This window comes from Toxorhynchites rutilus, chromosome 2 (genome assembly GCF_029784135.1).
Source record: "Toxorhynchites rutilus septentrionalis strain SRP chromosome 2, ASM2978413v1, whole genome shotgun sequence".
Taxonomy (NCBI): Eukaryota; Metazoa; Arthropoda; class Insecta; order Diptera; family Culicidae; genus Toxorhynchites; species Toxorhynchites rutilus.
The window spans coordinates 4432839-4456024 of NC_073745.1; the positions used below are offsets into that span (position 1 = coordinate 4432839).

The 23186-nt window shown below is 39.6% G+C and overlaps 1 protein-coding gene across 1 annotated transcript; it reads right to left on the reverse strand.

Moving 5' to 3' along the window:
* Positions 1-278: 278 nt before the first annotated feature.
* On the reverse strand, positions 279-22056 carry LOC129769142 (PAN2-PAN3 deadenylation complex catalytic subunit PAN2). Its single transcript, XM_055771222.1, has 5 exons — positions 21843-22056; positions 19798-21783; positions 1926-2487; positions 1680-1858; positions 279-1613 (listed from the first exon to the last, which is right to left on the reverse strand). Exons 1-5 carry the CDS (start codon positions 21904-21906, stop codon positions 550-552), a joined length of 3855 nt encoding a protein of 1284 aa, XP_055627197.1. The 5' UTR covers positions 21907-22056; the 3' UTR covers positions 279-549.
* Between the last annotated feature and the right edge of the window lie 1130 nt (positions 22057-23186).

Sequence of the window (23186 nt, forward strand, 5' to 3'; positions counted from 1 at the left end):
CTATAACTGGCACTCAACATACAACTATAGTATCAAATAATGTTGAAAGAGTTTCTATTTTTCACGACTTTGATAAATAAGCATCAGTACAAATTGTTTATCGAAGTAGTAGCATAATATCACAACATTTTATGTTTATAATACAAAAGCTACACTGGGACTGATTATTATAGGGCCACATATTAGAGATTTCACGCAAAAGGATTGACTTATCTGACGTTCAAGGATTTATATAATACGGAAAGAGAAAATAACGCTAAAGAACTGAAAGCAGTAAATTATCAGTAACGTCACATAATGGTGTGAACTTTACATTTATTACTACTACGTTTCAACACAGATTTTTAACATATATGAATATTTAATAGATGTGATAACTTTTTGAAATGAGAAAAAATGAATGCCAGACATCATCATATCAGTACGTAAAATATAAGAAAAAAAAACTCTTTCAGAATCAGAAAATGCCGTCGCATAACTTGTATCTTCGTTTTTGATTAAAAAAAATACTGATATCACCATCCTTTGAGTGCCTCAGAAACTTGTCCCTCAATCGGGTACCTTCCACTGCAACTTTTTACCAGTTTCGTACAGATTCGAGAGTGCCATCGTGAGTTCATCCTTCGCATTGAGCTTCAGATAGTGATTATACAGCAAAAGTGCGGTTCGGGCATCCTCCACCGAATCGTGCGTCTCCGATTGGATCTTGATTCCCAGAAATTGCCACGCCAGGAAGCGAAGTGATACCATCCGGTGGTGTGGCAAATGGAACAGGCACACCGTATCCACGATTTGCTCTGGCGGAACGATTATGTTAATCACGCGGAAATCATTCTTCAATCCATGCCCAACAAAAATAACACCCGAATCAACCAGATAACGAAGCTTTTGGTACGAATTCTTCAACGTCGTGAGCCTCTTGTTGCTGAAGTTGGCATCCAAATCGCCCGGTTTGATGCCGGAGAATTTCGTCAAATAATCCACCACCTGCTCCTGGGTGGAAATGTAATCATCCACAAATGGTATTCCTTCGTCCGGTCCTTGCCCGCGAATGCACGTTATCCTGGCCACGCTCATGTGACTCGGTTTGATGGTGGACATTTTACCGTCCGATCGTATTTCGCTTTCCTCGGGATTTAGCGTGACGAACTCGGCATCCATCGCCACCAAATCACCCGGCCGGAAGATCTCATGCGGGGCTAGCATTTTGAAATTCTTGTCGCCCTCGCCTTCGTCATTCGCTTCCATGAAGAGGTCATTCGTGAATGGGTTAACATATTGGGTCAAGCATTCGTTATTTTCTCTTTCCTCATCCCTGAGCGAGGTGCTCGTGTAGAACAGAACGCAGGGTGCCTTCCAGTCTAGCGTGAACCAAACTGCTTCCTGAACCGAGACAGGGGAAACACTGAAGTCATTGAAGATGTACCAATTGCCATTGAGATAGTCCGACCCGGACGATGTGTCACCGACGCCAGCAGCGCCTCGCTGCTGTCTCATTTCGTGATAACTTTTAGGCACGTGGATGAGCGCAATCAAGTTGCGCTGGGCACCATCGTCGATGTAGCAGATAGCTGCCGATAGACTGTAGTTTTTCGCCTTTCGGATGAGTTTGTCTGTTGTGAACAAAGAACATGCATATATTGATTCATCAAACTGAGCTTCTTCAACAGTGCACTCACCTTCCTTTGCTCCAACATCATGGGACTCCGAACTGTCGCTACTGCTGGAGGCACTCTTCAGTGAACCAACATCTAGATTCTCCTTGTTGTCCAGTGTCATACGGAAGTAAAGCGGGAACCAGGATTTTTGCTGCCCTTGATTCGGTGGACTCGTAATGGTCACAGCGTGGGATGTTTTCCTAAAACAACGGCATATAAACATCAATCAGTTTCTGACTAGTTTCTGGTGGCAACTGAAGAACTTACTTCGGGTGCGAGAAGTGACAATCAACTCGCGAGCAATTCATCCCGTAGCGGCACATTTTTCCATTACCCGAACTGCCAGCATTTCCATTGCGAGAGTCATTCTCCGAAGGTGAAGCGGATGCGGCGCCAACCTGAGTGAATGGGCGATTCATCTGTTTCTTCAAGTATTCCAAATCTTCCTCTGCTTCCAAACCACAATTGATGGAGATTATCTCCGGCAGGTTGGTGACGCGGCTCTTTTGGCTCGTAGGAGTAAACTTATTGCATTTTTCGCACCAAGCCGGTGTCGTCTTTTCAACGGATAGTGAATTCTTGAGAATCGAAGCAAATGTGCCGTCGATGTTTTTGTTGTTGGCGTTCGTTGGGAACAGCAAGTTACACACCAGAAGGATGTTGTTCTTGACCCGTTCGCTATTGCACTTCAAACAACGGTGGGTCGATTTTTGATACGTACCAAAGAGACGTCTGATTTCAGTTTCATCTTTATTGCAGCGAGTGTTTGTGGGTTGGGTTTGCTCCGCTGGATATGGACCACTGTCCATCGCACCCATTGGGTCAAAGTCTAAAAATACAATGAAATTTGTATGATTTACATGACGAATTTCATGCTAAATCGTCTTAGGAGTTGGCTGCTCCACCTCAGATAGCAGTGAAACTTTGTGGGTGTAGAAACATGGGTCATATAAGTAACTTTGCAAACTTGAAATCTTCAAAACAGAATTAGGTTACTTTTTTTTCCAAAAAAAAGTTGTTTTTTCCATAATTTTGTACTAAAAATTATAACTCAAAAACTATAATACAGGTGGGACTCGATCATATAAAAATATTTTTCATTTTATTTCAATGTTAAGATTAAATGTATTTGACTACTAGCTGACCCGGCAAACTTCGTCACGCCCAAAATTTATTTTTCGTTATCACATCCACGTTTTCTTACTAAGTGCACGTTCATGTGTCCAATCGCAGAACTGTTCATAAATTGATCTTCTAATCTACCCTTTAAAAGTATTATTTACTATAATTTTTCAGTGCTTCTACCAAAACTCGACATTATAATATTCGATTATTTTCAGACATAATTCTCGTGCAAAATTTGTCCGTTACTTGGAAAAAAAAGTTTGATACAGAAAATATGATAGAATAAAGACAGGCCTAAATCGGACAATTCCTTTCTCGAGTATTGCTTTTTCAACACATTCGGCAGATCCATTTTTATTTATATAGATAGAAGACGATATAGAAGTGCGTTTTATCACATTAAAATCCATTTCCACTTTCGAACGAAGACCAATTTCGTTACCACAAACATCAAATGGACTAACAACGCTTGTCAATATGTAATTGTAGAACATATGCGGAATAAATTTTTCGAATTTTCTCATTTTCCTTCAGAGTTTTCCGAAAATTTTCAATTGTCATGTTGGGTTGGAATATGTTTGGTTGAAATATGTGCATAATTTTATGGGACCCCTCTCCTTTCCAGAGGAGGAAGGGGTATCATGCCATCATAGAAACATTTATTGCACCCAAAAACCCTTACATCCCAAATTTGGCTCAATTTGCTTGATTAGTTTTCGAGTAATACAGAAATTTGTGCTTTATTTGTATGGCAGACCCCCCTCCCTCTTTCCTAAGAGAGGGAGGAGGAGTATCTAACCACCATAGAATCATTTATTGCATCGAAAAACCTTCACACGCCAAATTTGGTTTTATTTACTTGATTAATTTATTTATTTTTTTTATTTATTTATTTCTGTTTATCAAAGATGGCCTCTTCTTTATGAGTGCTACCTTCAAGCGGTCCAGTTGTTGGCAGTACAGGTCCGAATTGAGCGTTTGGCCATAGGGAAGCAGCTCATAATAGATTATTTCTTGACAATCCCACCAAACACACAGCAGAACCTTCCTGGCCGTTAATGAGAGCTTGGCCACCGTCTGAGCCGCTTCAGCGGGCTTCGACCACGACCGTTTGCGCTTCACGTTGTCGTAAGTGACCCACTTTTCATCGCCAGTCACCATCCGCTTCAGAAACGGGTCGATTTTGTTGCGATTCAGCAGCGATTCACATGCGTCGATACGGTCAAAGATGTTTTTTTGCGTCAACGTGTGTGGCACCCATACATCGAGCTTCTTTGTGAATCCAAGCTTCTTCAAATGGTTAATAACGGTTTGATATATATATATATATATATATATATATATATATATATATATATATATATATATATTTCGCTGTTTATAACGGTATTACAGCGAAATTGGGAAAGATAGAAGTTCGGTGTCAAAAAACAAATTGTAGAGCAGTTGGAGAGCTTTTATTTGGTTAATAGAAACAATCAAGTTAACCCTCTTAACCCAGTTTTTTTCATTTACGTGAACAATCTATAGTAGATCATATTTTTTATGAGAGTCACGGATTTTTTTTATTAATGGCACAAAACCAGTAATTAGCCTTAATGCGGGGTTGGGCATTCGGTCGAAAAAAATCATTTTTCTTTTGAACTGCTCGCAATAGTTATTCCTTATGATGGAAAGCACAAAAAACAATTCTGATTTAGCTGCAGGTGTAAATTGATGTCGCATTTAAGGTCAGGTACACCGGGGCAAGTAGAAATTCGGGGTATTTTAAAACGGAAATCATAATTTTTACTAGGAATGACGTGATAAAAATATATATAATAAACATCACCTTATGGCAACCTATATTGGAATATTGGAATGCTCTAAGGCAATCCGCGCCTTTGTTTACTTTTCTTGTTCCGTGAAATCAAAACAAACATTTTTGCGCGCTGACTCAATCGGTCCAAAAACGCTGATTTCTTCAAAAATATCGCCAGAATCGTACGTCAGGTAATCAAATAGGGATAATTAAGTGTAGTGGTTTTGAAAACTAAACTGAAAAATATTTTCCGTATAGTTCTGAGCATTTTAACTCACACGATTTGTTTTCAACCCTGGGGTAGGATGAAGCCAATGAAAATCGACTATTTTTTAAACATTACTGCAGATGCCAGACGTTATTTGTCGGTGATTGCTGTATGAATGAATGATAATAAATTAAAAAAATAAGAATCATTCATATTTCGTTCCTCAGTTTGTATTACATAATGTATGAATACACAGGCATGATACAAGTAAAATTTGTTAATTTTGCAACTAGGGGTCGTTCAAATGTTACGTAACGCATTTCAAAGTTTCGAAAACGGAAGCGTTACGCCGGAGAACGAGGTTTTGAGCGTTAATAGCTCCTAAACAACTGAACGGAATGGTACGATAAACACTTCATTCGAAAGACAAAATGTCTACGCGTTATATGCTTGTTACTTATTGATCCAAAAACTGGTTTCAATAGCCTTGCTTTCAAAACAGGCTATTGAAATCATTAATCGGTATATAAGCGAGCGCCGCTCGGAAATCCACTCAGTTATAATGGAACAGCGATTAGAGCATGTTGTTGCTGTTATGACGAAGCTAACTTCGTACATCATGATAGCGCTGATGAACGGTGTCACTAAGAGCCTGTTTGTGCACCTTAGGCCAGAAGGGAATCCATCGGGAGAAGAGTGATGCCACTGAATAGGCTACCAAGAGAGTACCAGCATCGAAAATTGGTTCCGTTTGATGCATCGGATCAGCCATCACACACACATACACGCGCGTAACTCTTTTCGTTTGGTGATTATCGAGTTAGCATTAACCACTGACGGGCATCGAGCATCGAGAAGAATCCGGAAAGATGTTATCATTGCTGAGAAATAATCTGCCAGTTCCCTTTGGAATTGAAAACTACATTCAAGCGAAAGAGTTTATTTTAATGTTTTCTATCCATATAATACTGCGATCAAATGCATTTCGTTTTGTGATTTTTCAATCAAGTGCAATTAACAGGAAAGCTTCTGAAGATTATTCTTCATAAAACCTGCATAAAACCTTGTGCCTCCAACGTAATGCTCTCGTTTTCGAATTCCCCCAAATATCCATTTATTCATTCATTCAGATTGGATTCAGATTCAACTTCAAACAAATGATCACTAAATCAACGGTAGTCTTACGTCAACCTTGCGGTTATACCACAGATATAACCCACTTCCTTTTTTTACTATTTTAAACTCCCTCTTCTCTACATAACATGTAACAAATGGTCATTTGCATAAAAATGTTTTGATATAGTTGTATTTATTCCTAAACAAGTTTCCACAAGCAATCCCCTCCCTCCTTTTTGGGACCTTACGTAATACAGTAGAACCTCGATTATCCGCGAATGCGAGTTCCTTAGGGTGGGTTTAGACTAGTGATATATTCATGTGAAGAAATATGATGAGGTTTATAGAAATCGCATCAACCGTTTACACTAGCGTGAACTTCTATAATGAATGTATTCATATTTTCGGTGAATTTATTCACCTAAAGTAGAACTGCATCCAACTTTAGTGATTTCTCACCAGTGAGAAATGCACAAGCGTTTACATATGCTGAATTTATTCAAGTTATATATACCTCGAATAAGTGTATCATATTTATTCTCACCCGTTTACACCTATTTTCACGTGAATAAATCCATCTATAGCTATAGATCTCCCTAATGTAAACCCGCCATTAGTAATTCTTAAGGTGGCCGTACACTGTTTGCCCGGAGGTCAAATATTTGATATATTTTGACAGATAAAGTTTCATTTGATATTTGTACAAACACTTTTTTGTTTGCCACTCTTAAATATTCAACAATGTCAAACACCGAACATGGATAAAATCGACTGAAATATTCAAGGTAACCTAACCACGTACCGACAGGTTCGAAGAACAGACTAAAAAAGTATTCGAGGCATCCAAAAATTGAATATCTGCTTGTTGTGTTTTGTGTAGCATATATTTGATCAGTACACGTCGACCAAATTTTATCTTTTAAAAAGAGTCAAATATTTGGCTTCGGTCAAACAGTGTATGAGCACTCTTAGTAACCGTCCCGAAATTTGTCAGTGACTGGTAGAGTCTTGCTCTTTTGTTTTGATCATGGCTTTCACATTATCTGATCACTGATGTAACAGACCTTACAGATAGATAGTTCTACAATTTCTGTATTGATTAAACATAGTTTTCATGCTAAAATATCTTTTTTTTCGTGTTTGTACCTCATTTTTAGTCCTTTTGGCCAGGCGCAAATTGAGACGCGTATAGCGCGAGTAACTTGGCGCGATATAACGCCTGTTTTTGTGGCTAATGAAAACAGATAGAATGGCGCAAATTGGCCAGATGACGCGAGACGGTGGAACGCTTGTGAGACACTACTCGCGCGAAGCTGTGGCTGAAGCACAGTTTCTCGTGCTGGTCGTGCCGGTTGTGGTGGTTGTGTTGGTGAACGATCATATAGCGTCGTGAGTTTTGCACTGTATGGTTGTACCGGTCAGGTGGTTGTGTTAGTAAATGAATATATCGTGCAACTCTGTGTGAATCAGACATTGTATACGAGTGGCACGTTATGGGACAAAACTGCGACCCAATATGCGCTCCATCACGCTACGTTTGTGGCACGTATGAGTAGTGTTGGTAGCCTCGTGTTCGCTTACGAGCGCTATATGCTTCTCAATTTGCGCCTAGCCTTATTGCGTTATCCGCGATTTTCGTTATACGCGGTGATCTAGCCCGACTATTTCGCGGATAATCGGGGTTCTACTGTATTTTAATATTTGAATAATCCCATAAACCTCATTAGTGGCCGTTTTGAGTGCTTCTAATCTGACCTGAAAGTGGCTAGTGTCAAGAATACTATCTTGATGTTATGGTTTCGTATATTAATTCTGTAATTCTTTCAATTTACCGTTTCTTAAATCAGTTTTAGATAGTTCGAGAAGCAAAACCGCACATCAAACTCACGATAGTTCCGCATTTCAACATACCCCGCTCTACGGACAAATTAAAATAATGTATATAAAAACTAAACATTTTCAAAGTTGATATTTTTGAAACATCCAGCGTGAATCTCTATTTGTTGTCGAAAGTCATCTGTAATACCTTGTATATGCTGCAAACAGATTTCAATTTAGTGATTTAGTGATTTTTTTAAATAACTTTCAAGTTGAACTTCGAAAAAATCGTTTCAACTTGCCCCGGTGAACCTTATATGACTTGCGTTTCCGATGGGCGTCTCGGGTTTTTGCAAGTCCTCTTTTCGGAGTATCTGGAAAATGATTCATTCTATCATGCCTGACATCAGAGGGTGAAACATACGCTCGCTTCGAAGTGGATGGTTTCATTGTGGTGATCATACGTGGGCGACCGGGACGCATACGCTTTTAAAAATTCGCACAGCAATACTATATGCCTTGAGGTGACTTCATACTTTTGGTTGTAACTTTGCAACGAAATAAAATATCGAAAAATCCTTTTAGGACAACATTTCTGAGGGCATAAGTCTAAAAAAAATGAAAAAAACAAAAATTCGATTTTTTCGACTTTCCACTTTTCGAGGTACCTCCTTAATGCTGGGAAAAAATAACTTTTTTGTGTTTTTCCGGAAGATTAGGCATAAAAGCACATCGTTTTATGAAAAAGTGAAAATTTTCATTAAGTAACATGGGACAACTATGCGTAGAACGGCAGTATAGTGTATTCGACAAAGTTTTAAATCTTATTAAAATATGAACTTTTATCGAAGACGTCAACATTTAATCTTTTATAGTTTCTTGAATGTATAGCATTTTTGTATAGAGACTCCTAAAAAAATAATGTTTTAATCGTTGCATTTTTGTGTTTAAATTGTCACGTTTGACATGTTCTTCATGTGTTTCTGAATAGAAAAAACTTCGCAGAATATGTCAATCACGATAATTTCTACATTAAAATGTTAAAAATTAATAGTAATTTTTCAAAGAAAACATGAAAAAGTTGTTGTTAGGATAACTCTTTGCCTTCAGCAGTGCCCTTCTTCCGATGTATGGATGTCTTGTTGGAAATTATAAGGGCTATTCATATATTTTTTTTTTTAGAATTTAAAAACATATATGGTTTTAGGAAAAATGAATTTAGATTTAAAAAAAATGTTTTTTCAGTGTAATTTTTTTCAATTTTTATGATAGTTTTCATGAAAATTCAAACAATTTCCTACATTTCATTTGTCCAACTTTTTTTTCGGTCTTATGGTTTTTTGAGTGAGATTTTTTTTAAATTTTGGGTTTTTTTTCATAAAAAACATAAAAAAAATTAAAAAAAAAAATCAAATTGTAATTCATTTTGATCAAAAACGTTTTTTTTAAATTCTCAAAAAAAAGTCATGAATAGCCCTTACGAAATATATCGGAAGAAGGGCACAGCTACAGGGGAAGAGTTATCCTAACAACAACTTTTTCATGTTTTCTTTGAAAAATTATATTAATGTTTAACTTGTCACATTTTTGTGTATAAATTATCGTGATTGACATATTCCGCGAAGTTTTTTTTTCTATTTAGAAACACATCAAAAACTTGTCAAACGCGAAAATTTGAACATAAAAATGTTACGAGTAAATTAAATGATATTGTCTTTTTCATGGTCTACAGCTGTTTTACAGGATATTTTTCAGGAATTCACATGTTTCAAAGGTTTATAAAGTCCTTCTATTAATGTTAATGCGCCCCTCATTTGAAGTTTAAATCATCCAGCAGATGCTGATTTAGTACCTTTTGTGAACATCATGCTTGCACACCATTGGTATCAGATTTATACTTCCCAGTTTTTCCAGGATATTGTCAGTTTTTTTTTAAAGCATGCCAGCAAATCATCCAAAAGCAAAAAAGCTCCAGCTTTTTTTCAATTTTACGGTATTGTCCAGCTTTCTTTTATTTTTTCATCATTTTCAAGTGTTGTATTCCCCCAAATTATAGTCTTCTGTGCTCAGACTTGTTTGCCATAGTATCGCGTTGTGTGCATTATATGCATATAAACATAGGCCTGTGAGAATCGAGCAGCTGTGTAAGAATATTTACTCATATCTCAGCTATAATACGTTACGAAATAGTAAGTTTGCTGACATCCAAACTCTCTTAGAGTTGAAACCCTTGAAAAAGCTACGATCGTCAGCCAAGCGATGAATTTCATTGGAAAGTTCCTTATGTAAAATTAGACAACGCCGTAACTGAATTTAAGACGTTCACGATAAGTTTTTACATTGCACTTTGTAATCAAGTTCTAAAACGATTCAATATCAATGATTCTTTAATCATCAATATGACGACAATTGATCCAAATAATATCATAGAAAGGAAGCATATGTCAATTGTTCCCCTTCTACAAAGTCTAATATTTGCGATCGAATTTATATTCAGGATATCGATAATGAATTTAGGGAGATCCGAAATCTGGATTTTATTTTTTTTTATAAATCGTTTATTTTTACAGGCTCAGTTACATTAGTTTAAAGGAGCCGAATTCTTAAATGTATTTTTTAAAACTATACATATACAATTTTCCTAACACTATGGTTAGTAAGGTGGAAAACCGATTACTCTTGGTTTACTCGAGTTTAGAAGGGTGACATATTCTTTCAGGAAGGGGATGGGATATAAGGGAATTGTTACAATGTTGATGATCACACTCAATTCTTAAATCTATTCGTATATCTATTGTATATTTACATTTCAACTTATTTTATTGTTCATACCAAGGGGGGCAATCGCTCGCAATGGATGAAAAGGAGGGTATGAAGACATAGGGACAATCACACACGAAGATCGATAGTTTTAAGGAAAACATATATTTGGGTCATGTAATCAAGGTCTAACCGAGCCAACACATCTCTCACCGGCACATTGGGCTGTCTTCCTCGGGCCCGAAGGGAGTTTTCTAAATTCGATCTGGCGACAAGATACACCTCGCACGACCAAACAATGTGCTCGATGTCGTGATAACCTTGGCCACAAACGCAGAGATTGCTGCTGGCAAGATTGAAACGAAAGAGTAGCGCATCTAACGAACAGTAATTGGACATGAGTCGGGAGAAGGTGCGAATAAAGTCCCGACTCAAGTCCAGACTTTTGAACCATGGTTTGAGGCTAACCTTAGGGATAATCGAGTGAAACCACCGGCCCAATTCATCTTCATTCCACTTGCGTTGCCAGTTAGCGATGGTATTTTTGCGGACTAAAGAATAAAATTCATTGAAGGCGATTTGACGCTGATAAATATCGCCTTCAATTGCACCTACCTTTGCTAATGAGTCAGCCCTCTCATTACCCGGAATGGAGCAATGTGAAGGGACCCAGATAAAGGTAATGACATAACAGCGTCTGGATAAAGCACTCAAAATTTCTCGTATTCTCTCAAGGAAGTACGGCGAGTGCTTTTCCGGCCTCACTGAACGGATAGCTTCGACAGAGCTAAGACTATCCGTTACAATGTAATAGTGTTCAACAGGTCGTGAGGCGACGCTGTCCAGCGCCCAGTGAATTGCTGCCAACTCAGCAATATACACTGAGCAAGGATTCTGAAGACTGTGTGAGGTGCTAAAAAATTCGTTGAACACTCCAAATCCTGTGGACTCATTTAGTAAAGTACAGTGGACCCATCAGTAAAGTACATATTATCACAATTGATACCCCCATACTTTTCATCGAAGATCGTTGGAGCGATCCTCGATCGTTGGTAATCTGAATATCCATGGATATCTTGCTTCATGGACAGATCAAATTGCATAGAGGAATTGATGTAGTCAGGGAAACAAACACGGTTGGGAATATACGAAGAAGGATCAACCTGCATGGAGATGAATTCATTATATGAACTCATGAATCCGGAGTGAAAATTTAACTCGATCAGCTGCTCAAAATTTCCGATCACCAATGGGTTCATGACCTTACACCGGATGAAGAACCGAAGAGATAATAAATTGAAGCGATCTTTTAGTGGGAGTAGGCCTGCCAAAACCTCGAGACCCATGGTATGCGTTGAGGGCATACATCCCAACGCGATACGGAGACAAAGATACTGAATTCGCTCGAGTTTAATGAGGTGTGTTTTGGCAGCTGATTGAAAACAGAAACTGCCATACTCCATCACTGAGAGAATAGTTGTTCGATACAACATTATAAGATCTTCTGGGTGGGCTCCCCACCAGGTGCCGGTAATTGTACGGAGAAAGTTTATTCTTTGTTGACATTTTTTACTCAGATACCTAATATGGACCCCCCAAGTACATTTGGAGTCGAACCAGACCCCAAGATACTTGAATGACATAGCATGAGTGATCGGTTTACCCAAAAGTTGAAGCTTTGGTTTTGCTGGTCTATGCTTCCTAGAAAAAACCACCATCTTTGTTTTCTCCGTGGAGAATTCGATCCCTAGCCCAATGGCCCAGGTTGAAAAATTGTTCAAAGTATCTTGTAAGGGTCGGATTCGTTTGATCCTACGACAGACACCACTCCATCATCTGCAAGTTGTCTTAGGCTGCAATTTTGTGTAAGGCAATTGTCGATGTCGCTTACATAGAAGTTGTACAAAAGGGGGCCCTGGGGGAGGCCCATGTAAGAGACCCGACTTACTGCTGAATCTCCGTGAGAAAAGTTTAAATGTTTCTCACAAAGCAAGTTATATAACATATTATTCAATAGAGGCGGCAGACCCCGAGAGTGTAATTTGTCCGACAAAACCTCTATTGAAACAGAATCGAAGGCCCCCTTTATGTCCAAGAATACTGAAGCCATTTTTTTTTTCGGCGTAAGCCATTTGAATTTCTGAAGAAAGCAACGCAAGACAATCACCCTTGCCCTTGCGGAACCCATATTGTGTATCTGAGAGTAGCCCATTCGTTTCAACCCATCGATCAAGGCGAAACAAGATCATTTTCTCCAACAATTTCCGTATACAAGACAGCATTGCTATTGGGCGGTACGAATTGAAGTCGGACGCGGGTTTTTGAATAGCTATAACTCGTACTTGTCTCCAATCATCTGGAACAACATTATACTCCAGAAACTTATTGAATAAATTCAACAAGCGATGTTTGGCCACATCGGGGAGGTTTTTCAACAAGTTGAACTTAATTCTATCCGATCCTGGAGCAGAATTGTTACAAGAAAGGAGAGCAAGAGAGAATTCTACCATCGAAAACTCGGAATCAAGATCGCACCTATCTTGTGGTATATCTCGAACAATTTTTTGACCAGGAGCGGAATCAGGACAAACCTTCCGTGCAAAATTAAAAATCCATCGATGTGAATATTCTTCGCTTTCATTCGTTGAAGAGCGATTTCTCATGTTTCGAGCCACTTTCCATAATTTTTTCATTGACGTTTCTCGTGACAAACCTCCCACGAAATTTCGCCAATAAGCACGTTTTTTCCCTTTGATCAAGTTTTTAAATTGATTTTCAAGGTCCAAATACGTTTGAAAATTCTCAATGGTTCCACGTTTCCGAAAAACTTTAAATGCATTCGATTTATCTCCATAAAGCTTGGAACACTGGCCATCCCACCATAGATTGGGAGGCCTTCGACGAATAGTGGAGCCTGGGATGGGTTTCGTTTGAGCGCGAACCGCGCTGTCATAGATCAAACGAGAAAGGAAGTTATACTCCTCCAATGGAGGTAAACCATCTCTGGAATTGATGGCTAGAGTAATCGCGTCCGCATATTTTTTCCAGTCAATGTGTCTTGTGAGGTCATATGCCATGTTTATAGATTCAGAAGAATTCGACCCAATGGTGATGGAAATTTTGATTGGCAAGTGATTACTACCGTTGGGGTTCTGGATTACATTCCACTTGCAATCTAACGATAGTGAATTCGAGCAAAGCGAGAGGTCAAGAGCACTTGGGTTAGCAGGAGGTTTAGGTACACGTGTTGTTTCCCCAGTGTTCAAAACGGTCATATTGAAGCTGTTACAAAGGTCATATATCAACAATGAACGATTGTCATCGTACGGTTCCCCCCAGGCAGTTCCATGAGAGTTGAAGTCTCCCAAGATCAATCGTGGCTCAGGAAGGAGTGAACACATGTCAACAAGTTGATTGCGGCTAACTGTAGCTCTCGGAGGCAAATACAAGCTGACAATACAGAGGTCTTTTCCTCTGATGTTTGCCTGACAAGCAACAGCTTCGATCCCTCCAATAGGTGGAAGGTCAATTCGAAAAAATGAGTGGCACTTATTGATCCCCAAAAGCACCCCTCCGTATCTGTCATCACGGTCCAAGCGTATAATATTAAAATCGTGGAAAGAGAGATCATCTCGCGAAGAAAGCCAAGTTTCGGACAGAGCAAAAACATCACAATTGAAGTTATGAATTAAAAATTTGAATGTATCCAATTTAGGGATAAGACTACGACAATTCCACTGTAAAACAGTGATATCTCCGACCTCTCTATTTGAATTAGACATCAAGAGAGATGATCATTGCAAGGAGGGGCCATGTTTGCATCAATTGCTGCAAAATTGTCTTTAGTACTGGATGCATTGAGATGACAATGGTTCTGATAGAATCGGAAACATTAAAACACGTGAAGATTTCATCCACAAGGTCAGTCAACTTTATAAATCCCGATTGGGAAGTTGAGCTGGACGCAGAAAAAGGGACAGTTGGGGTTTTTGTTGTCCCCTCGAGTGCTGGGTCGTTCGAAGGTGAACTATTCCCACGGAAGCCAGGAGGAACCTGATTTGGCTTGTCCGCTGCACTCGATTTTTTAGGCAAGCTAGCTGGGGGTATCACCGGGGGGACTTGTTCTTGAACTTTGGGAGTGGTCACATTCTTGCGCCGGGGATTCCCTTTGGAAATAAACGGTGTGTCCCCGCTAGCTGTATCCGCTTCCAATTCGTCAACTGGCAGTGAAGCAAAGACATTGTTTGTTGGTAATGGTTGTTGTTGTTGAGCCAGTGGAGAAGCGCCCTTTAAAATATCCGCGAAAGTGCGTTTCGAGCGTTCCTTCAAAGAGCGCTTTTGTTTATCCCAGCGACTCTTGTAAGTTTCACAAGATGAGAGCACGTGTGGGGATCCCCCGCAATATGGACACTTATGCTCAGTCGCACTGCAGGATTTCCCCTCATGTTGCTCTCCGCAAGTGGCACAGCGCTCCTTGTTGGCGCAATAAGCTGCTGTATGACCAACTGACTTGCATTTGTTGCAAGTCATGGGCTTTGGCACGAAGAGTCGCACCGGCAGCCTCAATTTGTCCACCATAACGTAGTCAGGGAGGGCGGCACCAGCAAAAGTGACTCGAAACGAGTCGTACGGCGTAAATTTCTTTTCTTCCCCTTCCTGGGTAACTTTTCCAAGTTGGCGACATTCCAAGATTTTGACTATCATCGAAGGAAGCCTCTTGAACCTACCAACTCCCATACTTTCTATAGTTTTGAACGTCAGACCCGTTTCAGATATAACGCCCCCAATTTCTACGTTATGGGAGGGAATAAAAACTCGATATTCGAGGATGAAATGCTTAGCAGCAACAATATCGTTCGCGTCCTTTCGGTTAGTCACGACAACTCGCAGTTTGTTCGGTCTTACTTTGCAAATTTCGGAAACAGAGGTGTATCTTTTCAGATCTGTCATAATCTGTACGACCCTCAAGGCTTTACCATTAGGTTTGGGCCGGAAAAAAACAACCCAAGGTGGTCCTTGGCCAGGCGCATCGTCCGGATGAACCCTGACACGGGGAGCGGAAACAATAGGAGAGGAATTCGAGGACAAGGTTTGAGTGGGGACAGTAACATCAGAGGGGGGAAGGGATGTCGATGATTGGGTGGAAGTATTGGAGGAATCAGGGGAAAGGTTTGCAATCTTTTTTTTGGAGGGGGGCTTGGTAGTGTGAGTTGACTCGTCCCCAGAAGAAGAATCTTCGGGCATAGGAGTCCGTTTAAGGGACTTACTACACCCTGCTTGAGCAAGCGAGGGGGAGTCTGAAATGTCCATGTCTAGACCCCCACCCTCCTCCATTCTTAGAACGAACGATTATTACCTTTACAATTTTTTTATTTATCTCACTTGTTAAAAAAAAAATTTTAAAAAAACTTCAATAAAATAAAAATAATTACATAAATTTGTTGTTCCGATAAGCGCTCTGTTACCCTATTAAGGGAGACACAAAAGCCACGCGCTACGGAGACAACACAATAGCAGAAGAATAACGTTATTGTTGTACTCAACTGAGCGTCAACCACGTTTTGACGGTGCCGTTATGGTTATCCACTACAGACGCCGATCCAGACTACTGCAGAGGCACTGCTTCCTCGGTTCCGGCTTCTTTGGGCACTTTGGGCACTAATTCACCACAGAACACACGAGAAAAAAAAACAAATCGTTGGGGAGAAGAGAAACAAAACTTCGAGAACAATGCTTGAGGAGTGATGAATAGCACATCCAGCTCCTTCAAGTTGTTAGCGAGGAATGATGGATTTTATTGACTTCACTGTAAACTTACGCAGGGACGCTTCTTTCTTTTGGGGTCTAATTTTGTCATTAAAGAGGAATGACAATAATTTTGCTTTTCCCAAATTGAGGAAAATTAGAAATATTACAACATTTTTGATTCTACCGCATTCCGCAGCAACCGTTACAATTGTTTTCATATAACAATTTGAACAAAACTAAACTAAGAAATAAAATAGGAACAAATAATATGTAAGGAATTCTAGCTTCCAAAAATTATGTAGACATGTATAAAGAACAGTCAGGATGACACAAAATGTAATAGAGGCGAATGAACAGCAAAGTTTAAAGCCTCTTAAAAACAAAGAACCAACCAACAAAATGTAAAACAAAAGTATAATGTTAAAATGTATGATCACAAACAGGATGGGGAAAATAAAAAAAAAAAGCTACGGTACTTACCGTTTTGTCTCATATTCCGAACACTTCATTTTTAAATCTCAATTTACTGAGCTTTAATATTATAAATAAATGAATAATGAGAACCCTGAGATTCTATGTGATATACGCTTCATTTTATCATCATTTACAGGTATCGATAATGCCTATAAATATCGTTTTGTCTCAAATTCCGAACACTTCATTTTTAAATGTAAATTTACTGAACTTGGATATTTTCAATAATTGAATAATAAACACACTGACATTCTTTGTGGTGTAGGCTTCATTTTTACATCATTCACAGGTATCTATACTATATATAACTTAAAATACTAAACATTTGTAAAAAAGTGACTGTCAAAACCAGCGATAAAATGTTTGCGTTAGCAAATTCGGAATTTGAATCAAGTTTTTTCAGCACAATATCCAAATTTTTGGGAGTGTTATATTTTTTCAAAGAATAATAGCTAATTCGCTTTGATTTGTTATATCGATCATCTGAATCGGTCTAGTAGCTCAAAAGTTATGATTTTTTTTAATTGCATTCTGGGTGTTCGGAATTTGAGACAAATGTAATCAAACATATATTTAGTTTTTCTCCATGAATATGAATTTGTAAATGAATTCTATGGTAGCTAAGTGAAAGAAAAGGCTCTATTATATCCAAAAACCACATTAATTTGGCGAAAAAGTATTATTTTCAATAATGAGACACAGTTTAAAGACCAAAAAAGCTTAAGTGTTCGGAATTTGAGACAAAACGGTAACAAGCATTTGCAAAAAAAGCTCAAAAGTTCTGTTTTTTTTTTCAAATTGCATTTTTGCTGTTCGGAATTTGAGACAAATGTAATCGAACATATTTTTAGTTTTTCCCCAAGAATATGTATTTGTGAATCAATTTTCTGGTGGAGAAATGTATCCAAAAATCATATTCATTTCGCGAAAAAGTGTCATTTTGATTAATGAGACACTGTTTAATGACTAACAAAGGTCAAGTGTTCGGAATTTGAGACAAAACGGTACTTATTAACGCCGTTCAGGTTTTTTCTTCAACTTTTCCTGCTTTTCCAATAATTTGGTTGGCATTTCTGATTGTGAAGACAGGTATTTTTCTGAGAATTTTCAAAAATGCGTTTTTGAGAAAAATGAATTTCTATTTTTAAAATAATTGTTCTTCAGTGAATTTGTTTTCTACATTTTCTTTGTATTTTTTTTATGAATGATTTCCTACATTTCACCCTTCGACCAGAATTTTGTAGGTATTATAGATTTTCAGCTTTCAATTTTTGTAAAACATCATATAAATAAATAAAAAAAAAGTCCTGCGGTATTTTTCTTGAATTTTCATTTGTTCATAAAATTAGTTACAATCATCTGTTTTAAGTCAAATATGCGTCGTTTTGTTCGATGACTTGTTCCCAACGAGATGCCTACTTCATAATACCCCAGTTATAGAAGCTCGCTTCCTTATTGGCAAAAAACTCGGATAGCCAATTTTCACAGGCCTCTTTTGTGGCTAACTTCTGACTACCTAGCTCGTTCGCCATGGACAAAAACAGGTGGTAGTCACTTGGTGCAAGGTCCGGACTATACGGCGGATGCAAAAGAACCTCCCATCCGAGCTCCCGGAGCTTCTGGCGCGTCACCAAAGAAGTGTGTGGCCTGGCGTTGTCCTGATGGAAGACAATGCGGCCTCTGTTTATCAGAGATGGCCTCTTCTTCATGAGTGCTACCTTCAAGCGGTCCAATTGTTGGCAGTATAGGTCCGAATTGAGCGTTTGGCCATAGGGAAGCAGCTCATAATAGATTATTCCTTGAAAATCCCACCAAACACACAGCAGAACCTTCCTGGCCGTTAATGAGGGCTTGGCCACCGTCTGAGCCGCTTCAGCGGGCTTCGACCTCGACCGTTTGCGCTTCACGTTGTCGTAAGTGACCCACTTTTCATCGCCAGTCACCATCCGCTTCAGAAACGGGTCGATTTTGTTGCGATTCAGCAGCGTTTCACATGCGTCGATACGGTCAAAGATGTTTTATTGCGTCAACGTGTGTGGCACCCATACATCGAGCTTCTTTGTGAATCCAAGCTTCCTTAAATGGTTAATAACGGTTTGATGACTTATTCCCAGCTCCTGGCCGATGCTACGGCTGCTACTATGCCGGTCTTTCTCGGCTAATTCAGCGATTTTGTCGCAATTTTCGACGACAGGCCTTCCGGAGCGTGGCGCATCTTCGACGACCTCTACACCAGAACGAAAACGTTGAAACCATCATTGTGCGGTGGAAATGGAAACTGTATCGGGTCCTTAAACTGCACAAATTTTATTGGCAGCTTGAGATGCATTTTTGCCTTTGTCATAGTAGTACTGTAAAATATGTCGGATTTTCTCTTTATTTTGCTCCTTATTTGCGACACTATAACTCACGAACGACTTAACCAAACAAAACACTGTCAAGGACTATATTATAGCGCGCAAAAATACCTTTCCAACAAGCAACGCGCTTACGACACCTCGCGGAAATACCGCGGGACTTTTTTGACAGCCTAATATAAATATAAACATATAAATAAAAATGCAACCCAAATGTGTTGCTACGCGCAAAATCCGAAGAAGAAATAGTGCGTCTTTGTTCTGTTGTATTTGTCTGTGCACGTAGATCAATGTTATTTCATGGTAGAAATTTTGAACTTTTGAAAATTAATTCTCATATGTTCTACAATGACGTTGTTGTTGTGGTGAGTTTTGATAGTAGTAATAGGAAATTAGTAGTTGATGGGAATTGTAAAGAATCAAATGGAAATTGAGAAGATCAATCAATGGAGAGTACTGCGATTGAACCCACGAACGTTACGAAAGAAAACGTAAATGTCCGAAAGAATTCATATCAAAAAATAATTTTGGACGGGGCGAAGTTCGCCGGGTCAGCTAGGTAAAAATAAAATCTTGGCTCTTTTCAAAAGCAGTCTACTTCTTATTAACAGATTTCAAGTATGCAAAGTTGCCTCAATGACCAATGTCTTTACACCCACAAAATTCGCTGCAATCTGAGATATTGCTGCCAATGGCCAGTCCAGTTCATTACAAACAGCAGAGTTTACTTACCATTTTCCGCTTCCAAAAATTGGAACTTCTCATTGTTCGAATCATACTGCTGCACTTCGCTGTCCAAACTTTCCTCCTGCTGTTGCGAATGCATCTCGGCCCCGGGAATAAATGGCCTCGGCAAAGCCGTCAGCGGAACTTTGCGAACACCATCAATAACCTCATTTTTGTTTATAGCTTCCAGCAACTCATAATGCATCTGGTGCAGAATGAAGCGGTTCCAATTTTGGATGAGACTTATCAGGTTGATATTTGCGTGGCTGCTCCGATCGGAGGACAGAATAAGTCCCAGTGCTGCAGCTTCCGGGACAGTTCGAAAGGACCGAAGGAAATTGCTCGCTTGACAGGGTTGACTGGACGATCCAACATCCAACATGTGGAACAGGAAGCCAAGCTCGCACGCGAGACAGAACTCCTTCGAACAGCAATGCGTAAGAATAGCTTTTCTCAGCGGAGCAATGAAGTACAACGCTTGGAGCATGGCATTGCAATATGCATTCGGGAGATTTGCTTCAAGTCCGACAAACGCTGTTTGATTATATTGTTCGAAATCGAAATCTTGGCAACCGAGTTTGCTGTATTTGACCTCGACTTTTCGATAACGTCTTGGGACAAGTTTCAAACCTTGGTCCCCAGTTCCTTTCTGGGAGCTACTGGCCGGAGCGGAACTTGTGTTTGCAGGCGAATTTTTGTCTAGTATATAGGGAATTTGATTTCGGAGCGATGATCTCGGATTCGGTGCATAACCAATCGGTCCTTGCATTTTCATGGAGCTTGTTATTTCCGGATTTATCGGTTTTGGTTTGAGATAGTCGTATCTGTTCATAAACTCAGGCCAATCACTAAACCAGCGGGTTCCGGTTGTAAGGTGTGGAAGCAAAATTGAGGAAAGTGGAAAGTTGCTATCGGTGATTGAGACCATCGGGAGTGGTTCAACTGTGTCGGCAAATTCTGTCTCTCTGGAGAATGAGTTGAATTGAAGTGATGGTGTGTTAATCTTGACGGCAGCCAGTAAATTAATATGACCGGATTGATCGCCGAAAGCCATAGCTTGGCCGGTAGAGCTGATGTCGAAGGTGAGGCATGGCGATCCGGTCGTATTGATCTGAAACATACAAACTCGTGGTTCACTAAGTTCTACTGTATCCACCAGCTGAAGTTGACCCAAAGGTGAAACCACGGCCAAACGGGAACAATGTGTCGGGAAAAATCGCAACAACTGCGGTTCGACCATTATTGGAATCGGTGAAACTAATCTCAACATTCTCAGATCATAAACCATTAAGAGTCGATCGATTGATAGATTTCCTTGTCTTCCACTGAATCCACAGGAGATCAAATAATTTCCTTGTACGTCAAAATCAGACAAACTTCCGGAATGCGTCAGCAGCTCGTGTTCCACGGAGAGAGTATTCGGGTCACGCAATGAAACTCTCCCGAAAGCATCCCCCTCACAAAGATACCTAGGATGACTCCTCAAAATTGCACATCCGTGTTGTCCAGCAGGAACACATCCCACCTCACTGCACGTAGCGACATCAAAATCAATCAAATCTCGCTGATGGCCTCCCATAAGCATTCTGTTTGGCTGATGCTCGATCATACACAGCGTGTCGACCATTTTCTCCGATCGGTACGTGAACTTCGGTATGCCCCGTCTGATCTGATGTCTCAACGTCATATTCGTGAGTGCCAATATGCCAGAATCAATCGTGTGAATCTGTCGAACAACCTCGTTCGCGTGTACCTGGAACGATGTGTACTTTTGGAGTGTTCCCCCGTAGTACGATGTAACGTGTCCCCCCTGGTTGCCCATCCAGACCAATTCCTCGCGACTATCAAATGCAATGGTTGAAACACCAAACCGATCTCCACCGTCCGCCAGTATCATTCCGTGCTCCAGCAGTTCCGGCTCACCAAAACCGATATCGAATGTCCCGTAAGCTCCCTCCGAATAATCTCCCGCTGGTGGGCCATTATCGTACACTGTGAACAGAAAGTAAATTACATTGTTGTGTGGAAATCACTTAGCAAACAATACTCACTCGTAAGTGTTATAATGTCTTCCGCCCGATTCACCGAGTCGCCACTCATATAAACATAATCCATTTCCTTCGCGTTTTGTTCAGGACCCTTTTTTGTCAATAATCATCAGAAAACGGCCACTTTTCATCGGTTTAAAAACGAAAATTAGTTTCGAACAGCAGAAAACTTTCTACTTGTCTATCGAGCTCGAGAACAATTGGTGCACTTTTGACAGATTCGAGCGCAGAGCTATAGCATTTTTCGCAAGAGAAGTGAATGCCATAAACAAAACCGACGATAGATGCAAACAACAAACAGCTGTTGCGCTTACGCGTTTGTTTTGTATCCGACGTGTGAGGATGTGTGCGTGTAACGGCCGGCAAACGGAAAGTGTACGAGATGCTAGGGTGCTAGAATGCGTAAGCGAACTAAATGCATACCCTTAGAAAAATCCTCGGTCGAAAACTACTAAATACATTTGGTAATGCAAAATTAGTAGAATGTACAAATTTTTGTACATATTGTGAACAAACCCGCATTCCTACCAGAGATTAGTATATTTTACACGATAACATTAGTAAGCTTGGATATTGTAATATCTGAAAACTGGTGAGAAAAGCGCGTATTAACCATTTTCATTGCTCCCATAAGGCAATAAGGAGGTATAATAAGGATATAATTCTGATACGTGCATTTTCGGCGAGAAAATGTAGCCGATATTGGGCTTCCGAATCATGGTTCTGCTTGCCATATGTGTTTATTAGTACGGTCGAAAATGACTATAGATTGGTAGTATTTACCAAAAAAAAACGTTATATTTACTAATTATTTCTCTCAGTGTATTAAATTAATTCTCGCGTAACTTTTGAAAACGTCCTAAGTAACAAATGTAAACAAATCGAGTTAATGGATGCACACTATTAGTTATCAATCATGTTTGGCTGATGCTCGATCATACACAGCGTGTCGACCATTTTCTCCGATCGGTACGTGAACTTCGGTATGCCCCGTCTGATCTGATGTCTCAACGTCATATTCGTGAGTGCCAATATGCCAGAATCAGAATATGCATTGAGAAAACAACTCTCGCGTAACTTTTGAAAAGGTCCTATGTAACAAATGTAAACAAATCGAGTTAATGGATGCACGCTATTAGTCTTCAATCATTGAATGCATTACAAAAACAATCGTTCGCGTATCTATTTTCTTCATCTTTTTATCGCCGATACAAAAAATATCCAATGTACAGATTCGTATTTTAAGCACCCGGCTGTTACTTCGGACGCCACTTTCCGCCGATGCCCGAAACGTCCGAAGTAACAAAGCAGTCAAAACAACTTGAAGTCGTACTTCGGTCGTTTTAA